The following is a 27,050-nucleotide window of genomic DNA, read 5'->3' as shown; positions in this document are numbered from 1 at the left end:
ATGGCGGCCCCCGCGACGGCTGCGGCGCCGGAGCCCTGGCGGGTGTCTGCGCGGCGCTCGCGGCGGACGGCGGCGGCGGCGGCGGTCCGGAGCCCCGAGAAAGAGGAGGCGACCCGCGAGGCGGACGTGGCCGTCGTTCTGCGGCGCCTGCGCGAGGCCGGGTGAGCGCGGCGACTGCGCCCCAACCCCCTCCCGGCCTCCGTCTTCCCGTCTGCGCCTGGGGACGGGCGCGCCCCGCCCGGGGCTGCAGGGGAAGGGGCGGGCGCGGGGACGCTTCCTGAGCCGGGGCCGGCCTCGGGGACTCGGAGCCGGGGCCGAGGGTTCCGACTCGGCGTTCCGGGCTCCAGGCCTTCCTTCCGAGCCGGGCCTGGCACCCAGTACCGGACCGGGCCAGTATTCGGTGGTGCCGTTTGCGCCGCGTGGTGACGCTGCGTCTTGCTCATCCCGGGAAGAACGTGGCCTGGGCTGGAGCGCTGGGACCGCGGGTGGCACGCGTGTGCTGCACGGAGCCGCGCCGGGTTCCGTCCCCTTCGCCCCAGGTGGTCCCCCGAGCCCGCCCGGAGCGATCCCTGAGCGCAGGGCCAGGACTCAGCCCCGAGCACCACCGGGTTTGTGTCATCTTCGTGACTGCACCTGTGATGATGAGTGGCGCGGCGCTGGGCCTGGTACCTCTCGTCCGTGCTGGTTCTAAGGTGTAGAAAAGTTGAACCCCCAGGTTTGCGATCCCTATCAGGACAGGTGGTGGTCTGCGGGTGTCAGAAGGTGAAGGATGCTGCTCTACAGTATCCGTTCGACACGTCAGATCCTCATAGAGCATCCAGTCCTGCCTAAGGAGACCCCATGCTTAGAAATGGAACTCAAGCCCGTGTCTTAGCGATTCCAAAGCCCCCCAGACCCATGCTTCAAATCTCCCCATTATTCCAAAGCCTGTCTGTCTTCCTTCCTGCCCACCATCACTCCCTGCCTTGCTCTGCACTTTAGTTGACCCTCAGAACAGGGCCTAAGGTGGAGGGAGCTCACCCTCAAGGCTACCTTCTCTGGGTCTTACGTTTTATTTCCTCTCCTCACTTGCATTTCCTGAAGGACTCAGTGAAAGGTTTTGCGAGCACTGAAGATCAACAGCAAAAGGACCGATCCCACCCAGGAGAGTTGACTATTTCAGAGGCTCTGCTGCTCTGAATGAAGGTCACCAGGCAGGGGTGGGGAGCCAGAGCCATAGAACCACAGCTAGCTTGCCTGCCTTGCATGCCACCAACCTGGGTTCTATCTCCAGTGACACATCTGGGCTCCTGCGCCCTCCAGAGGTGATCCCCGAGTGTGGAGCCAGGGGAGAGTCCTGAGCACGGCCAGCTGTGGCCCCAAAACAAAAAAAGCAGGGGTGAGTCAAAGCTGAGAGAGCCTGGGGGGGAAAAAGAATGCAGCAGAACTCTTTTCTAGAAGGTCCGGGTGACCACGTATGTGCCTAGGGGCTTGGAGAATGCTTACAGTGGGCACCTTTTTGTCATTTCTCCTGTACATCTTCATTGACCCCCTCACCGAACAGGGTTACCTCTTTCTCTTTGTTTTTGATTTCGGGGACACACCTGGCAGTGCTCTGGGGATCATATGGGATGTCGGGACTTGAACCCAGGTCAGCAGGGTGCAAGGCAAGCGTCCTACCTGCTTCTACCCACGACCTGTAATTGTGGAGCTGCTGCCATTTTGCAGAGAGGAACCAGGCCTCCTTCTGGTGCCATCTCCCAACAGTTGAAACTGTGCCCTGTGCACTGGAGTGCGCTCTCTCTTTCTCTCTCTCTCTCTCTCTCTCTCTCTCTCTCTCTCACACACACACACACACACACACACACTCACACACACACACACCCTCCCCCTAAGGAGCTTGAACACTGGCTTAGAGCTTACTGGTTCAAATCCAGCTCAGAAAGAGGCTGTGTGGTTGTTAGGTGTCGTGCCAAGGCTCCAACTCACAGCTCGTCTCTCTCAAATTGAAATGAAACTGACATAATATTTGTTGTTGTTGTTGCCCAGCAGAGGGTTCAATATTTTCATGGCAAACAAATGATCCAACTAAATGTAGTTAGTGACTGTCCCTCACCGAACAGGGTTACCTCTTTCTCTTGGTTTTTGGTTTCGGGGACACACCTGGCGGTGCTCTGGGGATCATATGGGATGTCGGGGCTTGAACCCAGGTCAGCAGGGTGCAAGGCAAGCGTCCTACCTGCTGTCCTATTGCTCTGGCCCTTCCTTCCCCTGTGATGGGAACTCTTGAGCTTTCTCTCTTCGGGCCAGAACGATGATTCAAGAGACTCAGCGTATTTCACATGCTGGAAACCCAGATTCCATCCCTGGCACCACATGGTCTCCTGAACATCTCCAGGAGCACCCTTATATTTTGTATTTTTGGGTTTGGGGTCACACCCAGCAGTACTCAAGGGCTCTGTTCTTGGGGGATGATATATGGTACCAGGGATAAAACTGGGGCTGGCTACATGCAAGGCAAGCACCTCATCCCTTTTACTGTCTCTCTAGCCACCAGAGATGCTTGTTTTGTTTTATTTTGTTTGGGGGGCCACATCCAAAAAACCCAGTTCAGCCGCATGCAAAGCAAGCAAGTGCTTGCCCGGTGTGCTGTTTTTCTAGAACCTCTGAATTTTTTTTGGAGGGGGAGGGCTGGGGAAAAGAGCAACTCCTGAGCACTGAGTTGACCATAACTCCCAAGCACGACCGTGTTTGGCCCCAAAATAAAGGTTTACTCTCAGCAACTTTCAAACGTGCATTACCGTATTTTTTAAGTTGAGGCAGCATGGGTTCATTCCAAATCAAGTAGGGACTTGTGATTTGTTCTCCCCCTCGGAATCCTGTGTAAGTGATGGGGGTTATTGATTGAACCCTGCCCCTTGAGTCTGACCCTCCAGAGTAGGAATGGGGCTGTCCCCATTTTTGAGATGGGAAACACATGCTCGGCCAGGCAGCATCTGTGTGTTTAACAATCATTTCTGTAGCTCAGTCTATGGCTTTCTGTGCGTGGAACTGGGGTCTTCTCCCAGCTCTCCCCTCCCTGCCCCCTGAAGTATGTGCCCCGGACCTGCTGACCACCTGCATTGCATACTGGGGTGAGCCAACCTCCCTCTCCGCATCCAGCTTGTGGTCAGGGGAGCAGCTCTGAAGATGACGCGCAATGATTGGCCCATTTTTTTTTTGTTTTGTTTTCCGTAGGGAAGACCTGCTGCTTTCTGATTTCTGGAGCTCTGCGCTAGGTAGGTACCCCATAGCAGTTGGGGTTGGGGCCTAGTTGTGGGCGGAGACAAGTCCCGCCTCCTTGGATGTTGTCCCACCTCCTTGGATGTTGTCCCACCTCACTGAGCTGGCTCTGTGTCCTTACCTAACCCTGACCTCACTGAGATGCCCTATGGGGTTGGGGGTGGGGGGGTTGAGGCTGACCGGAGGCTGTCCAGGCCATGGGAGGCGATGTTTGTGGTCTCCTGGATGAAATGTTTATTATTCCTGCTCTTGTTCCTTTTCACTACCCTCGCCTGCAATTGCAGCCTTTTTCTAAATCATAGGGGGACCCGGTCAGCGATATTCCACTGCAGTCAGGATTACCAATGAGGGGCTTGGAAAGTTTGTTTCCTTTGGTTTTTACTTACTGTGTGTTACTTTGTAGCAAGATCCCTTATTTGTGGCAAGCTTTCTCCAAGGTTAGAATAGCTTTCTTAGACTAGGCCCTAGAAATGGAAACATTTTATTGTTGCCAAGTTTGTTTCCCTGGTTTTTAGTTACTATAAGTTACTTTGCAGCCAGCCCCCTTTTATGCCTCAGGCTTTCTCCAAAGTTAGAGTAGGTGTTTCAGGATAAGGTCCTAGACATGGAAACATTTTATTGTAGCCCTGTTGCCAGTGAGTGACTTGGAATTTGTTTCCTTTGGTTTTAGTTACTGATGTTATTTTGCAGAGTCCCTATATGCATAAGGCTTCTTCCAAAGTTAGGGTGACTGTTTAAGGACACATTCCCATGTGAAAGGCAGTGAGTGAGTAACCTGGTTCTCCTGAAAGGTTTTACCAATTAGCCTGCCCCTCCCTCCCTCCCTCTCCCTCTCTCCCTCTCTCTCTCCCTCTCTCCCCCTCCTTCTCCCCTCCCTCCCCCTCCTTCTCCCTATCTCCCTCTCCCCCTCCTCCCCCCCTTCCCCTCCTCCCCAACTCCCTCATACCCAGAAGTGCTCAGGGGCTACCCCTGGCTCAGTGTTCTGGTTTCTCCTGACAGTGCTTGGAAACTCTAGCATGCATTCCGCCCCCACCACATTTTTTTCACTTCTGATTTTTCTTGGACCACACCCAGCAATGCTCGGGGGCCGTTCCTGGTTCAGAGCTCAGATCACGCTTGGGGAACCACACAGTGGCGGGAATGAGACCTGGGACTACTGCGGGCAAGCCTGCTTTGCGTGTGCTCGGTATTGATTGAGTTGCCTCTCCACGGACTGACGGGCAAGGGCGGAAACCAGCTTCTCATATAACCTTACCAAGCCTGGGTTTCTAGTTCAAGACACATTTCAGTTGCTACCTTATTGTGGAAAAAAGCCTGGCTCTTTGCTTTTTGTTTCTGTTTCGGTGCCTCTTTGTTCCACGGATTCCCCCCCCCCCTTTTGTCTGAGAGGCCGGTAAGGAGCCCACTCAAGTGATGTCGGAGGGGCAAGGCCTTCCCGATGCTGCTCTGCTTCTGTCCACGGAATCCTCACGGGTGTGTTGGTTCCCAAGGCCAGCGCCTGCCCTCTGACACCAGTCTGTGCCTTGCTCCTTCAGAGGCCATCGGCAGCGGTCTCTCAAAGCTTCTGGAACAGCCGAGCGCCCCCACAGTGCCTCTTTGTGAAGCCCTTGGGAACCTGCGCCTTGAGCCTGTGGTTGGGGAGCCGCCCGCCGCTCTTGAGGCCCACCCAGGGGCGCGCCCGGGCCGTGGCCCCCTCAAGTGCGTGTGCTACGGCCTTGGGAACTTCGCCACCTGCGTCATAGCCCGGCACCAGCTGGCCTTTTTGCTTCTCCTCCTGGAGAAGCGTCAGGTAGGTCGTGAGGTGCCTCCTGGCTGCCCCCTGAGGTGGGGGATCCCTCACCATGTGCGTGCCGGCGTTGGGGTGCATCCTGGGGCCCCTCCTGGCCGCCGCCTGCAGGGAGGTGCATGCAGGTGTGGGGGTCCGATGTCCCTCCCTCGCACAGGTTCCCCGGAGTCACTGCTGCGTGTACGACCCCCTGTTCAGCCCCTGTGAGACTGCGGCTCTCCAGGCCCTGGGTGTGACAGTGCTCAGTGAGAACGAGGTATGTGGGGGAGGGCGGGTGCTGGGTCACTGCTAGCCCAGCTGCCCCCACCGTGCGCATCCTGCCTGTGGTCAGTTCTCTGCGGTCGCGCCCCTCCCCCCACCCCCGTGCCATGTGAGTTGGCAGTCCCCACCTCCCAGCCCAGGGGATGCACAGAGGGCCCGCAGCCGAGCAGGTCCTGCAGAATCCGATGAGAAGCCACCAGACACTTTGCTAAGTTGGTATTGACTGATCGATCGGTTATTGGCAGTCAGCTGGGAGGCAGGAGGGCCTTCTTTGCGTGCGGGAGGCCCGGAGTCCATCCCTGAGCAAGCACTGTGCTGAGAGTATGACTGGGTGTCGCCCAGTACCACCCCCACACACCCCCAAGTAGCAGGCACACAGTCTCACTACCTCAGATGGGGTCTGGGGTCTGGCTGTCTGGCACCGACCCTGTCCCAGGAGAGGGAATAGGGGGACAGACCTTATCTCCTCTTTGAAGTGGTCGCCCAGCCCCCCTTGCACCTGGCTGTTTTGCATAACCCAGTGTGTCATCAGCTGTCCTCCCCCATCAGCCTACCCCAGTGGCCCCTAAAATGGTCACCTTGCGAATTTCCTGAGACCTTTGGGCAAAACAAACTCGCTTCTGAAGCAGAAGGTCGAAGACACTGAGGCAGAGCCTCTGAATTGGCTTTTGTGTCTGCCTGGTGACCGGGGGTTAGCCCTTTAGTGTCTGTGTTCAGAGACCAGCGTTGGCCGCCGCTGCAGCCTGACCATTAGCCCCGGCTCAGGGAAGAGGATCACTCCCTGAAGCCGCTGACACAGTCCCACTAGGACCCTCTTCCTGTGTAGGCATGAGCTGGGGTTGGGGGGCGGAGGTGAGCCAGTTAAAAGACAAATCAAGGGCCAGAGAGATAACACAGCATGCAGGGCCCCCCCCATATGGTCCCCCGAGCTACCTGGGAGTGATCCCTGAGCATAGAGCCAGGAGGAAGCCCTAAGCATCACTGGCTGTGGCCCAAAGAGCAAACCAGGCTAATGAAGTGGTGAGGTAGGGCCAGGTCCTAGAACCAAGACTGGAAGGAAGTTTTCCTGGAGCTTATTTAGGGCGGGGGGTGCTGGGAGGGGTCCCTGGGCAGAGGCCGTGACTCAGCAGACACTGGCCAATGAGTGGGGGTCTGCAGGGAGGAGGGGCGTGCAGGGGTAGACGTGGGCAGGTGCCTTCAGCTGCAGGGCAGTGGTCTGCAGTCAGTGTGTCTCCTGGGGACACGCTTGAGTCAAAGTGCAGGAAGTGACACAAGCCTGGCCGGGTCACTGCCTCCTGCCATTTTCGGGGCTCAGAACCCTCGCAGTGTGCCCCCCAGCTTTCTCAGTGTGAGTGATCCACGTTTGTTAAAGAAACCCAAGTCCTTCGTCTTCCTGGACTTGACAGTTCCCAGACTTCGAGGCCATTGGTTTGGCGTGAGGCCACCTCCGGCGGTGCTCAGGATTTGCTCCTAGCCTCTGTGCTCAGGGGTCACTCCTGGCAGGGATTGAATGTGCACCGGACGTGTGCAAGGCAACTGCCCCGCCCTCTGTACTGCTGCTCCAGTCCCAAGTCCCAGTTTGTCTCAGGATTGTCGCGCACTCGCCCTGCAGCTGCCCCAGGACGGCCATCTCCTGGCAACTCCGCTGCATCCCTCTCGGGTTGGCCCAGCTCTGCTGATGGGTGGGACCGACCCTGCTGAACATGAGCTGGCGGGGGTTCCCATGCAGATCCCCTCGCCTACTTCCCTCTGAGAGAGAGAGAGAGAGAGAGAGAGAGAGGGTGTAGGGCAGGGGGCACAGCCCGAGTGCGCTGCCCCGGGGGGGGGGCCCTTGTGAACGACCCCCCTCCCTGCCTCGCCCCCAGGAAGGGAAGCGGAGCATCTCGGGAGAGCCCACCCTCTTCTACATGCCACACTGTGGCACGGCGCTGTACAACAACCTCCTGTGGAAGAACTGGTCGCCTGACGCCCTCTCCCACATGCTCATCATCGGGAACAGCTTCGGGGCACTCCAGGACAGGTGAGCCCCGGCCCTGGGCCAACCCTCAAGGCGAAGCCCAGAGAAGACGGGTCCCCGACCACCTGTACATGAAGACACTGGGGCACAGGCTGACACAGACGTTGCCAACCCCAACTGCCGAGCCCCCCATGCCATCTACTCCCAAGCCCCGCCGGGAGTCATTCGTGAGTGAAGAGCCAGAGTGACCCCTGAGCGTCGCCTTGTGTGACCTGAAAACTAAAAAGAAAGTTCTTTCTGTCTTTGCTCTAATGTTCCCAGTCGGTGGTGCTTGGGGGTGTTGGGGAGAGTGCCGGGAATCGGTCTCATGCGTCACTGCCCTGAGCTCTGCCACCCCAGGAGTCCCCGCACTTCCTCCCTTGGCTTGCGATGGACTTTTTTTTTTTTATATGAGGGAAGCATTTTGTGGGGAGGGCAATTTGGCCTACACACAGCAGTGCTCGGGGGTCATGCTGTGCCAGGGACTGAACCGGGGTCAGCCACACACAGAACAGGCACCTTGCCCCATCCACTCGCCCCAGCCCCGTATTTGATTTTCCCCAGCTGTACCTCCTTCTTAGTCCCGAGGCTTGATGGCTGCTCTCATTACTCTCCAGGAAACGGGCCATTGCTGGAGTCTTCCAGGTTCTGTTAAATAACTGACTCTGTGTTTCCAACTTTTTTATTTCTAGGATGTTGACAAGGATCTTGCAAAAGAACTATCCCTACATTGCAAAGGTATCTTGTGACTGGGATGGAAAAGGGTGTGCGTTCACGATTTCTCCCTTAGGGTCGGTCAGGAATTCACGCTAAAGTTAGAGGAAACAGCTCAGGGGCCAGATAAAGGCAGAATGAGTCCCTGTTCCATGAGTGAGCTCCCTCGCGGCTCAGTGCTCTAGAGAGCGTTCTGTTTTCCGATTCCCTTTGTACTGCCACAGCCCAGCATCCCCAGAGCCCTAGCGACTTCCCTGTGACTGGTCAGTGTTTCCCAGCTGGATTTCTCTGCTCAGATTTTACAGGGACTGGAGGAACTCAGGATTCCGGAGACGCCCCAGTACTCGGACACGTTCAACGACACCTCCGTCCACTGGTTCCCGGAGCCCAAGCTCAGGCAGCTCCCCGCGGACACTTGGGCATATCGGGAAGAGCCCGACTACAGGGACTGCGAGGACCTGGAGATCATCAGGAACGAGCGAGCGTCCTGACTCAAGCCGCCGTGGGGGCTGGGTGTCGGCTGAGGCCCGTGGACGTGGAGGGGCCGCGCGAATGCCCTTCTCTGCAGAGGGCGAGTTTCCTCACCGAGAAAGCTGCAGCTCAGCTCCGTTTTGCTCTTCAAAGATTTAGACCTGGGGGAGAGTTCAAGTCCACGAGCACATCCCTGGGCTTGGACCCCAAGTCATCCGCAGGCCCCCACTGCAGTGCCGCGTGATGCCTCTGTAGCGGGTTTTTTGTTTGTTTGTATTTTGGCTTTTGGGGCCAGTCAGTGGTGCTTAGGAGCCACTCCTGGCTCTGCACTCAGGAATTACTCTGGCGCTGCACGTGGGACCATGTGGATGCCAGGAACTGAACCCAGGTCGGCCGCATACCAGGCAAGCGCCGTACCCACTGGACTATCTGTCCAGCTTCCGTGAGAGGCTGGGGAGATGGCCCAGAGGGCTGGAGCCACGTGCCCACGTGTGCCAGTTCGGTCTCGGGCATCGTGTGGCCCCAGCACCACCAGCCCTGCGCCCTAAACCATCAGGCCCACCGTGCCAGGACAGTAATGCTGGGAGTGGGTCCAGGCCGCCCAGCACTGCCGGGGAGGCACCCGACCCCACCCCCCCCACCCCCGTTAAAATTAATAAAGACCCACACCCTTCCAAAGGAATAGTCTCTTATTTTACATCCTTCCCGGGCAGCCTGGCCTGACTCCCCAGCAGGAGGCCTGTGTTCATTGCTCCCCCCCCCAGGAGGCGCGAGGTCCGGCCTACTTGGCCATGTCGATCAGGCTCTGCAGGGAGGTGGGCACCCAGGTCTTCTCGCCCTGCACGAAGACCACGCCCCGGTCGATGTAGATGACGATGCGGCCGAAGGTGTAGAGCTGCTTGCCCTCGTGGCGCTTGCCAATGACGGGCATGAAGACAATGTTGTGCTCCTCAGCCTTGGTCTCGATGAGGTCCTTGAAGTTCATGGGCACGGAGCTGGCGGCCACGCCGATGCCCCGCTGGGCCATGTTCTCGGCCTCACGCCGCTCCTGCATGGCCTCGTACTGGAAGTCCTTCCTCCGCTCCGTGTGGGTGAGGTAGGCGATATTCTCCCGGGCTCCGGGCTGCATGTAGGCACCTGGGGAGGGCAGGGGAGTGCTGAGAGGTGCCCCGACCCGGGAGGACGGGCAAGCCCAGCCGGGCTGCTCCTGAGGCAGCAGGGGGATCGTTAACCCTGTCGGGGCTGGAGACCATGGCCCTGGGCAGTGCGACTGCTGCTCCTGCTGCAGCCCAGGGGGTCCTCAAGAGCCCGGCAGAGGGGCTGGAGCAATAGCACAGTGGGTAGGGCATTTGCCTTGCACGCAGCCGACTTGGGTTCGATTCCCAGCGTCCCATAGGGTCCCCGGAGCACTGCCAGGAGTGATTCCTGAATGCAGAGCCAGGAGTAAGCACTGAGCATTGCTGGGTGTGACCCAAAAAGCAAAAAAAAAAAAAAAACAAAAAAACACGGCAGAGTCCACCCTGGGCTCACTTCAGCTGTGGCTTCCCCTCCCCACCCTGGAAGATGCAGAACCGTGTGGGGGTTGGGGCGGGAATGAGGTGTGGAAAGTGACAGTCCAGGTCATGGGCTGGCTGAGGGCGAGGTGGGGAATGGTCTGGGGTCTGTGGGGAGGAGCGGAGAACTGCGTTAGCGTGTAGAGATGGCGCAGACAGCAGAGAGGTGCCCTGTCCCAGTGGGCAGTGAGTATCTTACATAACCTGCAACATCAGGTCTCAGGGACTGGCCCAGACAGGCAGACTCCGGACCCGGGCGTGCAGCTGGTCCCAGCCGTGCAAGCCTGAACGCTCCAGGCCTCGCCAAGCTGCTCCAAGGGAACTGCCCTGACATCAGAGCCCGTGGATCTTACTACCGAGGCAGCTGGGCCTCTAACTCGGTCCCTCCAGATTGCTCCATCAGCCAAGCAGCAGGCCACGCACGGGCCCACGGGGGAGGCAGCCGCAAAGCATCAGCACAGCAGCCCCCCCCCCACATTGGCGGCACTGACCCTGCAGGGGCCTCCCCCATGCTGGTGAGTGGCCCCCGAGTCAGCCCTAAGAATGGCCCCAGACGGGTGACTCAGGTGGACGCCGGAGGGACACCCACATGGTCCGAGTGCAGAGGCCGGTCCTGTTCAGGGAGAAAGGACTGTCCCTCCCTGTCACAGTCTGCCGGACGGCGGGTAGAGCGCCCCAGGAAGCTGTGGGTTCCCCCAAACAGATTCTGCTGCCTGTGTCCTGCCGCCAGCACTCAGGCCCCCACTCACCGACGTTGGAGGACACGGCCCGGTTCATGATGTCCAGGGCTTCGTTGAACTTGTCCTTGATGGACGGGTGGGCCAGCACCTGGTCTGAGAACATGGATTTCCAGCCCAGGTACCACTTGGTGATCTCCTCGTAGTTGGGGCTGTTGCTTAGCCAGGAGCACAGCACCTGCCCCGCGGGCCGGAGAGAGCACGGTAAGGCGGGGCCACACAGGGCCAGGACAGGTGACCCCTAAACACCTCTGGGGCTGACCCCAAATCCATAACCCCCCCCAAAAAAAAGAAACATTTGGACTCGGCATAGTGCCCTGATATGGCCTCCCACCATGTGGGATGCCAGAGTCCCAATCCCCAAAACACCACCTGGACACACATACATACACACACACACACACACACATACACACACACTGGACACACACAGTGCTAACAGGCCTGTATGAGACACACCCACCCACCCACAATATGCTAACAGCACACACAGTGCTAACAGGCCTGCATGGAGGCCCACCCAGTAAAGACACACACACACACACACACACACACAGAGTGCTGACAGGCCTGCATGGAGGCCCACTCAGTAGGGATATACTATGCACACACACACATCACACACATACACACCACCACCACCACACACAAACACAGTACTAACAGCACACACACAATACTAATAAGCCTGCATGAGGGACATCCAGTGGGGAACACACACACAAGCACACAGTGCTAACAGCACATACACATAGTGCTAACAAGCCTGTTTGAGACACATCAGGTGGAAACACACACACACACACACACACAGTGCTAACAGGCCTGCATGAAGGTCCACCCAGTAGGAATACACACACACACACACACAGCACTAACAGGCCTGCACAGAGGCCACAGTGGACACACACACACACACACACACACAATGCTAACAGACCTGCATGAAGGTCCACCCAGTAGGAATACACACACACACACACACACAGACACACAGTCCCCTTAGCCCCCCACTAAACCGCGCCACCACGAAGCCAACCTGAAGCCACTTGGGGAAGAAGTGCTTCTCCAGCAGCCCCACCAGGCTGGAGGCGGAGACCATGCCTTCCCAGTCGATGACCCAGTAGAAAGCGTCCATGTGCTGCTGGTGCGGGTTGATGACCAGCTCCCCCAGACACATTCCTGCAAGAGAAGCAGCTCTGAGCAAGTGCCAAGCCCTCACCGCACGGCCGTCGGGGACCCGCTTGGGCGATCCCTAAAGAACCCTGTGTCCTGCTGCGTGACATACGAGTCGGAGGTGAGGGACAGACACAGAATGATCTAACTCATATGTGGGGTATAAAGAAACTGGAGGGAGGCGGGGAACTAATGCCCAAAGGCAACAGAGACGGGAGAACTGGCCCTTAGTGGGAGGCTGGGGAGGGCCCTCTAGGACAATGACAGAGGGAGGGGGGTCAATCTGGAAGGTACGGAAAGGAGGGAAAGAGAGTGTCAGCAACACCACGATGAAACACAGTGCCCAAAAGGAAAAAAAAGAAAAAGAGAGTATGGCACAGAGGCAGGCTTGGGGAGGGGAACTGGGGACACTGGTGGGCGGAAATGGTCACGGGTGCAGGGATTGGTGCTGGAACAGTGTAAGCCTGAAACCCGCTCACGAATAACTTTGTCATTCACGGGGATTAGACAAAAGTAAATAGAAGTCAGAGAGGTAGTACAGTGGGTAAAGTGTTTGTCTTGCATGTGGCCAACCCTGGTTCGATTCCTGGGAACCCATGTGGTCCCCCCAGTCCATGGGGAGTGATCTCTGAGCACAGAGCTAAGAGTCAGCCCTGAGTACCTCCAAGTGTAGTCCCCCCCACCAAAAAAAAGAAAAAATACATAAAAGATACCGGTTTCTCTAACCCAGGAAGTACCAACGCAGGGGCTAGAGCAGTAGCACCGCAGGTAGGGCATGTTTGCCTTGTATGCGGCAGACCCGGGTTCGATTCCCAGGATTCCCTATGGTCTCCCGAGCACCGCCAGGAGTGATTCCGGAGTGCAGAGCCAGGAGGAACCCCAGAGCAAAAACAAAACCAAAACCAAAAGTACCAGCACATACTAAGAATCAGATGCCAGCATTTCTGAAAACCAGTGGTTCTCCTGGGACCACGGCCCAGCCCAGACAGAGAAGGAAGCAGGAGGCCCACCCAGCCAGAAGCCCTGGTGGCGGGCTGCTGGCTGCTGGAGGCGGCGGCAGGAAGGAGCCTGGTGAGACTGGGAGCTGGCAGTTGCCCCCCACCACCGGGGCGGCTGGCCCAAGCCCGGCCCTGCCCCTTACCCAGCTTGGGCACGATGTTCTTGATCATGAACGCCTCCCAGGAGCCCGGGGTGAAGACATCCTTCCAGGGCTGCAGGATGAGTTTGGCCGAGGAGTCGCTGGGGTGCCACTTCTGCAGGGCGCTGGACAGCTTGCTGCGGATGGGGGAGTAGAGGGGCTCCAGGCGCGCTTGCATCAGCGGCAGCCACGGGTGGATCCAGGAGTGGATGGGCACCGTGTCAGTCAGCGGGTTCCAGTTCTCCACCTGCAGGCGCGGGGAAGAGGCGGGTCGGCCGCCTGGGAGTCACAAGCGGCCCCTGCAGCGCTCACGGCATGGGGGTCCCGTGCTCTGCTGGCCCGGCCCGTGGACAGCCTCACGCCTCCATGAGGGGGCAGGGCTCCGGCTTACGGACACTGAGTACGGAAGAGCAACCTCGGACCCGCAGAGGCGAGAGGCACTGCACGCCCCCAAACACCTGACCCCCAAAACCAGGCAGCTGTCCTAAAGTGCAGCGGGATTTTTTTTTTTTTTTGAGCATACCTGGTGGTGCTCAGGTGAACACATGCCGTGCTGGGATTCGAACCAGTGTCACAGCCCACAGCCACAGCTGCATGCCAGGCAAGAGCTGTCACCTTTGTTTAATCATTCTGACCTTGGGGCTGGAGCGACAGCACAGTGGGTGGGGTGTTTGCCTTGCACACAGCCAACCTGAGTTCGATCCCCGGCATCCCATCTGGTCCTCCCAGAACCACCAGGAGTAATTCCCGAGTGCAGAGGCAGGAGGAACCCCTGAGCATCACTGGGTGTGACCCAAAAAGCGAAAAATAAATAAATAAAAGGGTCATCCTGCCTTCTTCCCGAAAGTTAAATATCAAAAACTGCCAGCTTTGGGGCTGGAGCGATAGCACAGCGAGTAGGGCGTTTGCCTTGCACACGGCTGACCCAGGTTCGATTCCCAGCATCCCATAGGGTCCCCTGAGCATCACCAGGAGTAATTCCTGAGTGCAGAGCCAGGAGGAACCCCTGTGCATCTCCGAGTGTGACCCAAAAAGCAAAAAAAAAAAAAAAAAAGCCAGCTTTAAAAATTTTTTTTTTTACCTGCTGAGATGAGATGGACTTTGGGGGACAGCAGGGAGAGGCTAGAGTTGCCGTTAGCAGGACCAGGGTGGGGAGGATCACCCTGTTTCACACCAGGCGTTTGGAACCGTGCTGAGACAAAGTGAGTTCCAGGCCCCTTCCCAGGGTGGCTGACGCCAGCCCTCCCCAGAGCCGGGCACCCACCTCCTTCTGCAGCTTGGGGAAGATGAGCTGGTCCAGGATGTTGTCGAGGACCCACACGGGGACAATGTGCGCCCAGCTGTCCAGGAAGTCCACCATGGGCTCGCAGTTCCGCGGCTGCCACTGGGCCACGATGTCACGCACGAAGGGCATCCAAACCTCCCAGATGAGCCTGCGGGGGGACCCCGGGGCGGGCGGCTCAGGACTTGGGAGGGTCCCAGCACACGGGGCAGCCCGCCACCCACCCAGCTCCAGGAGAGCAACGCCAGGACAGCCAAGCCCAGAAGACCCCGTGGCTGTCCCCTCTGCAGTCAGGCCTGGGCCGCCCCCCGCCCAACTGTCCGGCTGCCCACTCAGCTAGGGGTCTCTGACAGAGCTGCCGTGGGGTTCCAAAGGCCCCTTCGGGGCACCGTGAACTCGGTGAACCGGCACCACGGCCTGAATGCCACCCCCTCTACGTGGCTCCCGTAGACGTGTGCCTTTGCCATTCTGACCCATGTCTGCGTGCCAGGTGGTCTCTCCCCCGCCGCCTTTTCCCCTCCCCCATTCCCACCTGCGTGGTCAGCCAGAGGCATCGCCTGACGATGCCCCTCTCAGCCCCTACACAGGGCACTTGCCTACGCTGGACGTGCGTGGGTGAAGGGGGTGGCGTTCCTGGAGCAGCACCCGCACCCCCGGGTGCCCGCACGCGCCCTCCCAGCCCCCGGCACCTGTGGAAGGCGTCGGTGGACAGGTCCTGGCCGCCGTGGGACAGGAGCTGGTCGTTCTCCAAGAGGCGTTTCCACTTGGAGATGATCTCCGTGCCGTAGGTGCAGTCCTGGGTGGGGGGCGAGACGAGGGGACAGTGGCAGGGGCTGAGCGCCGGGCACGGGGTCCGGCCCCTCTGCCCGCCGGGACGAGCCCCGGCCAGGAGGCCCCGGGCGGGCGGCGGGACTCACTCACTTTGAGGGGGTCCCACTCCTTGAAGTAGTCCTTCAGGAGCGGGTAGACGATGGCCACGGCCAGGTCAACGCGGTCCGACATGCGGTACTCCTCGTAGTACTTGTCCTGCAGGGTCTCGAAGACGCGGGCGCACTCGTCCAGCGTGAGGGGGTCGGCGCAGTGGGGCTGCAGGCGCCGCTCGCACGCCTCCACCAGCTCCAGGACCTGGCCGAGGTTGGCGATGACGCGCTCCTCGTGCTCCAGCACGGCGGTCACCTTGTCCAGCTCGTGCGACAGGTCCACCACCAGGTCGCGCTCGTACTGCAGCTGCCGGTCGTTCTGGATGATCTCCTGCTCCGTGAGGTCGATGAGCAGCTGGAGGTTGTGCTCCAGCTCGGGCAGCGCGAAGCCCGGGGCCCGGGCCTCCTTGCCGGCCGGCAGGGCGGGCTGCGGCAGCGGGGGCAGCCCCTCGTCGGGGACGCTGTGCTTGTGGCTCAGGTGGCTGTAGCTGTAGTAGACCTTCTGCTCCCGGCCCGTCATGTCGATGACCTGGAGAGCCCGGGGAGGACGCGGCTCAGGGTGGGGGGGCCCACGGGTGGGTGGAGAGGCGGAAACCTCCCCGAGCCGGGGGTGTGGGGGGAGAGGCAGACAAGGGTTTCTCAAAGCCGGGGGTCCAGGCCGCACCAAGCCGGAGCAGATCCGGGGAACAGAGCGCTCAGAGGCGATAAGGCACACGCCCTCCTCTCCACTGGGTCCCTTTGGGAAACCCCAGTGGAGACTTTGTGGTATTCTGTTTGGCTTTTGTTGTTTGTTTTTGGGTTGACACCCAGCAGTGTTCAGGAGTTACTCCTGGCTCTGCAGTAAGGAATCACTCCTGGCGGTGCCCATATGGGATGCTGAGGATCGAACCCCGGTCTGCCGCATGCAAGGCAAGTGCCCTCCCCGCCGTACTATCGATGCTCTGGCCCAAGACTTCGTGGTATTCTGTTTGGGGGCCACACATGGCGGTGCTCAGGGCTTACTCCTGACTCTGTGCTCAGGGGCCTTGTTCTCCTTGCTGGGCAGCAGGGATGGCTTGTGGGGCTGGCAGGGAGCACTTCCGGAAAGGCTCAGGGCACCCGATGGGATGCTGGGATCAAGCCTGGGTTGGCTGCATACAAGGCAAGTGCCCTACCCGCTCTTTTTTTTTCCTCTCTCTCTTCCTCTTCTCTCCTTCTCTCTCTTTTCTCCTCTCTCTCTCTCTCTCTCTCTCTCTCTGACCCTAGTTGAGGACTTTCTTAAAAAAAGATGATGTGGGGCAGGAGAGACAGCACGGCGGGGAGGGCGCTTGCCTTGCATACAGAGCACCCAGGTTCGATCCCCAGAATCCCCTATGGTCCCCCAAGCCCTGTTAGGAGTGACCCCTGAGTGCAGAGCCAAGAATCAGCTCCGAGCACTGCCGAGTGCCACCCTCCCCCCCCCAGGAAAAAAAATAAAGAAAAAGAAAACAGATGAAAATTGAACATCGTCTATGGGGTTCAAATAAAAGCCCAGAGAAACCCACAGGAAAACAGCTGCTGGACTGGTCAGAGCGGGCTGGAAGCCCACAGAAACAACTAAAGCAGGTGCTGGGAAAAGTTTCGGCAGAAGACCTGGAGGTATTTCAGGGTGTGGAAACTGGTGAGTTAGGGGAAGGTGATGGATCTGGGGAGCCCAGGGAGGAGGCTCAGCACAGGCCTTGCACCAGCAAGGCCCAGAGTTTGATTTGACACTGCATGGCCTCCTGAGGGCTGCCAGGGTGGGCCTTGGGGCCCCCAGCGCCACTTAGCATGAAACTGGGTGGTGAAGGGTCCCGAGGAGGCTGCTTGGCCCAGGGAACTACTTGGGCTTGGGCGGTGGCCCTCCAGACGTCTGAGATTTCCATCATGGTTCATTTTTGCAGTGCCAGGCTCACACCCAGGCACGTGCGTACCCCCCCAGGAAAGGAAGCGTCTCTCCATAGGCCTGAAGAAACAGCACAAAGGCCGAGAGCAGCGGCCTCGTGAGGATCGCCGTAAGCTCAAGCCACCAAGGCCCCACACACGCCAAGCATGGTCTGAGTCGCTCTGCGGCCTCTGCCTCTGGCACTGAAAAGCGGCCTTGAGCCAGGTGTGCATGAGAACCCGACAAAGGGAGCACCACAGAGCACTGTTACAGTGAGCCAGGAAGCACAGCCTCTGGCGAGGGGCCCGTGTGCATACAGAGACCCTGGAAGAGTGGGTGCACACACGGCCACAGAAGGAGCCACGCCTTGGCCATGCCTGCGGGTGCAGCCAGCTGACGGGGGACCCCAGGCAGCCAGTACTGCACTGGCTGGGCCAACGCCTCCATCAGGTCCACAGGCAACCCCCAGTCCACAAATCCATGTCCGCTTTGCAGCGTTTTGTGCCTTCCTCTGTCACACATCGCAGAGATGACCCTTTAGGGACTCTGAAACAAATCAGCACCCCCTAGAACCCAAGCCAAAGCGAAGCTGAAGAGCTCGCAACAGAGACTGGCACCACGGGAAACCCCCCTCCCATGGACACCCTCTCCCGTGCACCCCAGGCTGTGCACCGGGCAACACTGACTCAGAGCGCGGCATCGTGCAAGGGCCCAGCGCAGAGCAGGAAGCAGGAACCTCCAGTGGTGTGTGAGCAATGAGGGGGACCCCGCTGCCCCAGGAAGAAGCTCAGACGGCAAACAAGACGGCCCAGAGAGAAGACCCCGCCTCCTCGGGACCAACCCTGGGGTGTGGATGGAGGGGACCAGGGATCCGCGGGCCACCCTACCTTGACCTGAGAAAGCTCCTTCTGGGGTGCAGTGAGCTTCTTACTGATCCGGCCCTTGGCTTTTAACTCTTCCACCGTCTTGTACGAATACTTGGGCTTCTTCTTGTTGCCGCTGGGATCTTTCCTCCACTGGCTCATCTCCTTCTGGAACTCCTGCCGCAGAGGGGAGAGTCAGCCCCATGTGGAAAGGGCCCCGGAGACCAGGACTGGCCACAAGCTGCACACACCGAGGGCTGTGCAACCCCCCCCCCGCCCCGCCCTGCCCCATCTCCCCTACCTCCCCCCCAGACCTCCTGGACACAGCCCCAGACACTGCCTCCTAACAAGCAAATCTTCCTGACTGTGTTTAGCGAGTGCCAGCCCTTGGCCCACTCACCCACCTTCTTTCTACCTGGCCCTTCCCGCTCCAGTGCCCTGGGGCCACCCGTCAACTGCGTGGGGTCAGCAGTGCCCGAGTCTGCTGGCCACAGAGCCCCCAGCCGGCTGCTGGCACCATCTCAGGCAAGCTGCAGGCCAAGCGAGCGAACCCACCCACAGCCACCGATAGCAGCCTCGATACCCCCCACCCCGTGCCCGCCCCAGGGTACCTCCTCAGCTTCCTCTTCCGAGTCGACCACGGGGAAGTCCTGCAGGGACTGGGTGGTGCGCTCCGAGCCGTATGCCCCCACGGCGCCCTTGCCCTTCCGCTGTTTGGCCTCGATCGGGTTGACGATGCCTGGCACGGGTGGAGGGGAGACGGCACCAGCCGTCAGGTCCCAGCCAGGCAGGGGCCTGGGGGGCCCAGTCGGGGGAGGGGGGTACCGCCCGCCTCACCCGCCGCCCTGTGCCTTCTGCCAGCTTGGCCCGGACCTGAGACACGACCCTGGACCCGTGTGACCCAGAACTTATGAGCCCCAGTGCGGCCACGGGACAGAGCCGGGGGGCGCTATTCACGTGCAAATATCGATTCCCATTTCCACCCAGATTAATTTTATGAATTTAAATTTTTTTTTTTTTTTTGGCCAATGGAAAATGATCAAGTCCCATCTGACTAGGAGCTCCGACAGGCTGGACTTGCATGTCATTCCTTTGGAAACCGTGAGAATGGGGAGCCCAGGACTCCGAGAACACCCAGGCTCTGATGGACACAACTCAGGTCGTGATATCGAACTGTGCCTATTTAACTCATTAGTTCCATTTTATTTTATTTTTTTCCCCATCCCGACCCCTTTAATGTTTCTGTTTTGTTTTTTGCTTTTTGGGTCACACCCAGCAATGCTCAGAGGTTACTTCTAGTTCTGCACTCAGGAATTACTTCCTGGCAAGTGCTTGGGGGACCATCTGGGATGCTGGGAATCGAACCTGGGTCGGCCGCATGCAAGGCAAACGCCCTCCCCGCTGTACTATCACTCCGGCCCCCATTTTAATGTCTTTGTTTGTTATTTTTTGGAGGCAAAAACCGGCGATGCTCAGGGGTCACAGGACTCTGCACTCACGAATTACACCTGGCAGTGCTTGGGGGACCATATGGGATGCCGGGAATCAAACCCAGGCAAACGCCTGCCCTGCTGTACTATCACTCTGTTTACTTAACAGTTTTCAAAGGGATGCTGAGAGATTCCCACCCACCCCCCGCCTCCCCAAAAAGGAGGAAGCAGGCTCTGGACTCTCTGGCTAATGGTGCCGGAGATTACACACACCCAGGGCCTCGAATCAGTGAGCTACGGCGTTGGCTCGGGAAGGACTTCCCTGGTTCTGGACTTTCGGTTTTTGTTTGGCTTTTGGATTTCACCAGCAGAACCTGGGGACCACACCCTGCCTGACGCTGGGGTGAGGGGTCACTCCCAGCAGCGCCCAGGGAGCCAGACGGTACCGGGCACCATACCGGGGTGCACGCAAAGCCCGTGTACCTGCCCCGGACACGACCTCCCCAGTCCCAGAAATACTGGCGAGGAGGACTCGTGGGCAGTGCTCCCCAGCCGGCCTTGCTCCCCCACGCAGGGCCACGGGGCCAACCTTGTGCATTCTTCCCGAGGCCCCTGCCGGGGACGTAGCCCATCTTCTGAAGCAGCTTCTGCCCGATTCCCTTTGTGTGTCGTTCCCAGCTGCCAAAGTCCATGAAAGACTTGGTTCCTCCCGCGAAGCCTTTCTGGCTAGGTTTAAAATTGCCGCCCTGAAACGAAGAATAGTCAGGGCTCAAGTGGACAGGGAGAGAAAGACAAGAAAACACGCAACGAGGGGCCGGAGCGAGAGTACAGCGGGCAGGGCACTTGCCTTGCATGTGGCCCACCCAGGTTCGACCCCCAGCACCCTGATTGGATTCTGGTGGTCCCCTGAGCACCACCAAGACTGATCCCTGGAGTGCAGAGTCAGGAGAACCGCTGCACATCACCAGGTGTGGCCCAAAACCAAAACCAAACCCACAGAGTGAGGCTGGTAGAGAGAACATTTTTTTTCTTTTGGCTTTTTGGGTCACACCTGGCGATGCTCAAGGTTTATTCCTGGCTCTGCACTCAGGAATCACCCCTGGCGGTGCTCAGGGGACCATATGGGATGCCAGGAATTGAACCCGGGTTTACCGCATGCAAGACAAATGCCCTACCCGCTGTGCTATTGCGCCAGCCCCGAGAGAACATCTTTAAGTCCCCAAAGTCACAGACCTCGCTTGAGCCAAGACCCCCAGCGCCATGTCAGAGGGGTTTGGCCACGCCATGCCCAACTCCACCCACAGAGACCGCCTCCCCCTCCTCCCTCCCCCTCCCCCTGCCCGACAGCCAGAGTCTCCCAGGCCCGTCAGGAAGCCGCTACCGTTTTCAGCTTCTTTGGTCCAAAATCCCTGGGGAAGTCCTCCTGCTTTACAGGCTTCTCGTCCTCATCGGAATCTTCCAACTCAGCCTCCTCCGCCGCCCCTTTCTTGACCCCCGCGCTGATGAAGTTGACAGGAGCTGAGTAGTCGCGGACCCTGCGGGCAAACATAGCGCAGGGTCCAGGATCCACATAAATCCCAGCTGGGCACCCCTGGGCAAACATAGCACAGTGTCTGGGGTCCAGACAAGCCCACCTCGGGCAACCCTGGACGAACACAGCACAGGGCCTGGGGTCCGCTAAAGCCCATCCCATGACACAGTGCAAAGGTCTCTTGCTGGCCTTTCCAAAGCAGCAGCGCGGCGGAGACAGCACAGCCCTGGGGAAGGCTCTGGCCTCGCCGGCAGACAAATCAGACCAGGTTCGAGTCCCAGTACCCCATCTGGTTCTCGAGCACTGCCAGGAGTGATCCCAGAGCACAGAGCCAGGAGAATGCCCTAAGCACCCGCAGGTATGGTCCCAAAACAACAATAGGAGAGCAAACACAGTGACAAAGTCAAAGGGCCTGATTAAGCCACCTGCCATCACAGCTGATGCTTTTACCCGAGGTGTCGGGCTTCATTTCTAGTTATTAACTAAATCAATGAAGAACCGGTTCAAAACTCAAAATACAAGGTGATAGCCCAAGTTTCCTTTGTTTCTGAAAACCAACTTCTTTAGAAAGCATTTATGTCAAATGTCATTTCAAGGGGCCGAAGCGATAGTACAGCAGGTAGGGCGTTTGCCTTGCACTCGCCTGACCCGAGTTCGATTCCCGGCATCCCATATGGTCTCCCCAGCTCTGCCAGGAGTAATTCCTGAGTGCTCAGCCAGGAGTAACCCCTGAGCATTGTTGGGAATGACCCAAAAAGGCAAAAAAAGAAAAAAAAATGTCATTCCAAGTACAAAAGTCAAAACAAGAGAAAAAAGAAAATCTTGAGCTGGGACATAGCTCAGATACATGTAAGCCCCCTGAGTCCCCCTGGGACTGTATCAAGTTTGTAGAAAAAGCTGCTGTTTGCTACATTCATTTGAATAAGTAAAGTAAAAGTAAAGGCCCTCCCGTTGTTCATGGATTTGCTCTAGCAGGCGTCTCCATTGGAGACTTTGTTGTTACTGTGTTTGGCATATCGAATAGGTCACGGGTAGCTTGCCAGGCTCTGCCGTGAGGGCGAGATACTCTCGGTAGCTTGCCGGGCTCTCCGAGAGGGGCGGAGGAATCGAACTCAGGTTGGCCATGTTGGCTGTGTGCAAGGCAAACGCCCCACCGCTGTGCTATCGCTCCAGCCCATTTGAATATAAAAATGTAAAAAACCTAAGATATGAATTCTTTTAAATGGAAAATACGGATTCAAACCCTGACTATCTCAAGGATAGGATCTGCAGGGTCAGGGGGTAGGGTTCAGCAGGGAGGGTACTTGATAACCCTAATCCTAACCCTAATCCAGTCCAAATCCCTATAGTAACCCTTACCCATGCTAGGCCTACATTATACAATTAGCCTCAACTGAAGAAACATCCTATTCATAACTTTTCTTTTTTCTTTTTTTATTTTGTTGGCTTTTTGGGGTCACACCCAGTGTAGAACTAGGTTGCTCCTAGTTCTACACTCAGAAATTACTTCTGGCGGTACTTGGGGGACCATATGGGATGCCAAGGCAAATACCCTCCCCTCTGTACTCCAGCCCCTATTCGTGACTTTCACGTTCTACTTTAAACACAGCCAAATTTACATTGTAAATGTAACATAACCCGAACGTAACTCTAACATAAACCCTAATCTTAATTCAATCTAAATCCTTACTATGGTAACCTTCACTCAAGCTGGGTTTGACCAGGGCTTGATCACCGGCACCACATATGATACCCCGAGCACTACCAGGAGTGATCCCTGAGCACAGAATCAGAGAAAGCCCTGAGCACACCCCAAAAAACAGACAATAACAACAACAGCAAAAGAAAAGAACATGCAATGTCACTATCCTCCATTGTCTTTTGTAGAAACTGAAGTTGATATCTTCCTATTATGGTTAAAGAGCACAGAAAAAAAGATTCCAGTGAGGGGGCTGGAGCGATAGCACAGCGGGTGGGGCATTTGCCTTGCCCGCGGCCTGACCCGGTTCGATTCCCAGCATCCCATATGGTCCCCCGAGCATGGCCAGGAGTAATTCCTGAGTCATGAACCAGGAGTAACCCCTGTGCATCGCTGGGTGTGATCCAAAAAGCAAAAAAAAAAAAAAAAAGATTCCAGTGAAAACCCTGGTAATAGAGCAAAGTACATTTTGCTATATTTGAGACTAGAGCAATAGGACAGCAGATGGGGGCGCTTGCCCTACATACAGCCGGCCAGGATTCGATGCCTGACACCACATTTGTCCCCTGAGCCTGCTGGGAGGAAGGGCAGAGCCGGGAGTAGGCCCTGAACAGCATCAGAAGTGACCCCTCTACACACACACAAACACACACAAATTTTTTCCTAATTCTATTAATGACCAAAGCAATTAAACATTCTCTTGACAGACAATACAGTTCGGAGAATTTTTTCTCCTGAAAGATACACAAGAATTTCCTTTTTTTTTTTTTTAATAAATTTTATTTTTTTTTTTGCTTTTTGGGTCACACCCGGCGATGCACAGGGGTCACTCCTGGTTCATGCACTCAGGAATTACCCCTGGCGGTGCTCGGGGGACCACATGGGACGCTGGGGATCGAACCTGGCTCAGCCGTGTGCAAGGCAAACACCCTACCCGCTGTGCTATCGCTCCAGCCCCACACAAGAATTTCTTAAGAGCACAAACTTTTAGTCTGATGGGCCCAGATTCTCACAGCCAGACTGTGTGACTGTGTGTCCTAACCTGTAAAGCTGGACATGGATTTTGGCCCCCTTTTCTCAACAAGTGAGAGAGAGGAGACAGGAAGAACTCTGCACACACCAGTGGCCAGCACACAGTCAACAAATGCCGCCGCCAGGGTCATCCGGAGGCTCGTCCTCAGCCTCCATGGACTGGCAGCTCCAGGGAGGGACAAGCCGGCAGCACACTCAGGGAGGGGGCTGTGGCCATGGCACACAAGACGTGACCCCAAGGAGCAGAATCGAGGTCTGAGTCCCCAGTGCCCTGCCGCCACCCTAGCCTGAGCCCCACCTCTGCAGGGACCACTGTCTCGGCCCCTTCACAGCTGCCCCTGGCATGCGGCACAGAGCTGACTCAGCACACGGCTCCCCACCCCTCACCCCCACCTCTCCTGCAGGCCCAGACCTTCTCTCCCACAGTGCTCCGTCCCTCCACCCCAGGCCTGACCCCTTCCAGAGCCTGATCCTGGCCAGCCGGGTTCTCTGCTTCTTCCAGCTGTTCTGACCACAGGAGTTACCATCATCAGCTTTGACGTTAGCCCAGGGACAACCATCTCCTCGCCTCCCGGACTGGGTAAACTACCCGAGCCAGGCTCTGCCCCGACTCCAAAATTCGTCGCAAAAAATTCACCGCAGTGGGGCCGGAGCGGCAGTACAGCGGGGAGGGTCTTTGCCTTGCACGCAGCCAACCCGGGTTCAATCCCCGACATCCCATATGGTCTCCCAAGCAACATCAGGAGTAACTGCCGAGCATCTCTGGGTGTAACCCCAAAAGCAAAAAAAAAAAAAAAAAAAGGAAAAAAAAGGAAAGAAAGAAAAAGAAAATTCACCACAGGCGCTGTGACCAATTCCACTGTCTCTTGGGTCACTTGCCTGCTCTCAGCAGCTAAGGACCAGGCTGACCGCACAACCTCTAACACACACCCACACTCAGTTAAGGATGAAACACTGCATCTCCCCAGCTGCTGGCCCAGCCAAGGAGCTGGGGAAGACCTGGAGGGAAGGACTTTCAGCAGCACCATCCCCCCCCCCCACACACACACCTCCCCCAAAGCAAGGGCAGGCAGTCCCCCGCCGGCGTTACCTTTTGCCCCCAAAGCTGGGCCTCTCTTCATCTGAGTCCTGCTCTGCCCACACGCCATAGGTGGCCTCCTCCTTGGTCTGCCAGTGGCGCTGCCGGTTGGGGTTGAATTCATTCTGGAGATCCCAGTCGGTGATCTCGAAATTCTCCCGCTCGTCGTCATCCTCATCCATATGGCCTTCCCCGTCCCGGTACAGGTGGGACAGCGACATGGTACGTCCCTGAAGAAGAGGAGGGAAAAGGCACCATCAGAGGTGGATCCCCCTCCCTACAGCCCCCAGGGTCTCCCTCCTGCACAAGAGCTCATGGACAGTCCCGTCACGATTTAAAACAGCAGACAGTGAAAGCGCCACCTTAGGGATCCGAGAGACAGAACAGGGGAGAAGCCTGCCTTGCATGGGGCTGATCTGGGTGCGATCCCCAGCACCGCACGGGGCCCCCAGAGCACCACCTGGAATAACCCCTGAGCACTGCCCTGTCTGTGAGCCCACCCACCCCCACTTAAAAAAAAAAGTGCCTGGGGCTGGAGTGATAGCACAGCGGGTAGAGCGTTTGCCTTGCATGCGGTTGACCCAGGTTCAATTCCCCGCATCCCATATGGTCCCCTGAGCACCGCCAGGGGTAATTCCTGAGTGCAGAGCCAGGAGTAAACCCTGTGCATCGCTGGGTGTGACCCCAAAAAGCAAAAAAAAAAAAAAGTGTCTTACAAAACACTGAGCACTTAAAACAAGCATAACAAAAGATTAGTCCCAATAATCTGTGGGATGTTTTCTGCACGCATTTCCTTGTCTTGGTGCACACATTTAAACGCCTCTCCCTGGCAATATGCCCTTACAAAGCGCTGACAGTTCTAATCAAGAGAAGGACCTAAACTCGCAGAGATGATTCATTTCTTTCTGAGTGATGCAATTCCGCTGTCTCTCTGGGATTCATAAAGGTACTGACCCAGAACAGGTAGCTGGGGACTCTGGCTACGGCCGAGTGGGGCTTCAAAAACCCAGCGAGGGGCTGGAGCGATAGCACAGCGGGTAGGGCATTTGCCTTGCACGCGGCCGACCCGGGTTCAATTCCCAGCATCCCATAGGGTCCCCTGAGCACGGCCAGGAGTGATTCCTGAGTGCATGAGCCAGGAGGAACCCTTGTGCACTGCCAGGTTTGACCCAAAGAGCGAAAAAACAAAACAAAACAAAAAACCCAGCGAGCTCTGATTAGAACAACAGCCCATTCCTGCCATCGCTCCACTGGGAGGCTCACCAGTACCATCAGAGCTGTGAAACCAGGGGCTAACATCACCATCAAGGTCCCATCCCAACTCCGCCTGGGGTGCTCGGTGGACGTGACAAAATGCACACTGAAGGCCAAGCCCCAATGTTCTATGTGATTCTCAGCAGCTGTCACCAGGGACAGAGAATCCACTCCCCCGACCCCAGCTTCTTCTACTCCCCGGCCTGCTAGTTTTGGGGTGCAGGCGGACCCAAGTGACTCCGGTAGTGCTGGGGCGGGGGGAAGTTCCTAGGCGAGCCAAAGGGTCCCAGAGACACGGGGCCCGGGGACGGGTGATGCACGGAGCTGACCCTCTTGTGCAGACCCCCGGGAGGGGCTGGGTGGGCACTTGCTGGAGAGAGCAAAGCATTGGAAGCATCGAGCCCCTCCTCCGAGGTGGACACTACTCGGGCCTCCGAGAAGCGGGCAGGGCTCGGGGCCGTGCTAGCGGCCAGAGCTCAGGACTCCTCGGACCTGCTGTCCAGGCTTCGCTGGGGGAGCTCGCTGACCACCTCGGCGCAGGTCTGGACCCGGCGGAGCCCCCCCGGAGAGGCCTCGCCCGAGCTGTCAGCCCACCGGGGAGCCCACGGAGACCCGCCGCCCTGCGCTGCGCCCTCGCACCCACGCCCGCTGCTGCAGCCGCCTCGCCCTCACCGTCCCCGGGCGCAGCCAACGCGACTCAGTTCCCAGGTCCCCGTAGAATCCTCGGGGCCGCGGAAACCACCGGAACACGGAAGTGCCGGGGCGGGGCGCCGGACGTGACGTCACGGAAGCGGAAGCGCGCGCCGGTTGCCATGGCAGCGGCGGGACGCTAGGGAGGCGGGCTCTGCCGCGTGGGGACCGGGATGCGCAGCCGGGAGGGATGGATGTGCCGGGGCCGGGCGAGGCTCGGGCTGCAGCCCTGACGCTCCCGGCTGGTGGCACCGCCCAGCCCCTGTCGGCTGCTCCTTTGGGCGCGTCCTTCCCCC

The 27,050-nt window shown here is 58.0% G+C and overlaps 2 protein-coding genes across 2 annotated transcripts; one reads left to right on the top strand and one right to left on the bottom strand.

The window, feature by feature from the left end:
- SRRD (SRR1 domain containing) lies at window positions 1-9,143 on the top strand. The gene is made up of 7 exons (XM_056116570.1): window positions 1-161; window positions 3,217-3,257; window positions 4,797-5,050; window positions 5,205-5,303; window positions 7,174-7,328; window positions 7,997-8,042; window positions 8,315-9,143. Exons 1-7 carry the CDS (start codon window positions 1-3, stop codon window positions 8,507-8,509), a joined length of 951 nt encoding a protein of 316 aa, XP_055972545.1. The 3' UTR covers window positions 8,510-9,143.
- Window positions 9,144-9,241: 98 nt separating this feature from the next.
- Window positions 9,242-26,824, bottom strand: TFIP11 (tuftelin interacting protein 11). The gene is made up of 13 exons (XM_056116588.1): window positions 26,737-26,824; window positions 24,823-25,040; window positions 20,852-21,005; window positions 20,060-20,216; window positions 18,652-18,779; window positions 18,065-18,217; window positions 15,297-15,824; window positions 15,065-15,171; window positions 14,358-14,526; window positions 13,097-13,340; window positions 11,819-11,961; window positions 10,792-10,957; window positions 9,242-9,626 (listed from the first exon to the last, which is right to left on the bottom strand). Exons 2-13 carry the CDS (start codon window positions 25,029-25,031, stop codon window positions 9,271-9,273), a joined length of 2,514 nt encoding a protein of 837 aa, XP_055972563.1. The 5' UTR covers window positions 25,032-25,040; window positions 26,737-26,824; the 3' UTR covers window positions 9,242-9,270.
- Between the last annotated feature and the right edge of the window lie 226 nt (window positions 26,825-27,050).

Source organism: Sorex fumeus, unplaced genomic scaffold (assembly GCF_029834395.1).
Source record: "Sorex fumeus unplaced genomic scaffold, SorFum_2.1 ptg000032l, whole genome shotgun sequence".
NCBI lineage: Eukaryota > Metazoa > Chordata > Mammalia > Eulipotyphla > Soricidae > Sorex > Sorex fumeus.
The sequence above is the reverse complement of the archived record's forward strand: the minus strand, read 5'-3'. Positions and strand labels throughout refer to the sequence as shown.

What these genes read in the sequence shown, in the direction of transcription:
- TFIP11 (XM_056116588.1), bottom strand. Translation starts at nt 25,031, where the DNA reads ATGTCGCTGTCCCACCTGTACCGGGACGGGGAAGGCCATATGGATGAG. An exon ending in AGGAGTGGGACCCCCTCAAA is followed by an intron (nt 15,172 to 15,296) that starts GTGAGTGAGTCC and finishes CCCCCCACCCAG; the next exon opens with GACTGCACCTACGGCACGGA. An exon ending in TCCACCGACGCCTTCCACAG is followed by an intron (nt 14,527 to 15,064) that starts GTGCCGGGGGCT and finishes GTCCCCCCGCAG; the next exon opens with GCTCATCTGGGAGGTTTGGA.
- SRRD (XM_056116570.1), top strand. Translation starts at nt 1, where the DNA reads ATGGCGGCCCCCGCGACGGCTGCGGCGCCGGAGCCCTGGCGGGTGTCT. An exon ending in CGGCGCCTGCGCGAGGCCGG is followed by an intron (nt 162 to 3,216) that starts GTGAGCGCGGCG and finishes TGTTTTCCGTAG; the next exon opens with GGAAGACCTGCTGCTTTCTG. An exon ending in TTTCTGGAGCTCTGCGCTAG is followed by an intron (nt 3,258 to 4,796) that starts GTAGGTACCCCA and finishes TTGCTCCTTCAG; the next exon opens with AGGCCATCGGCAGCGGTCTC.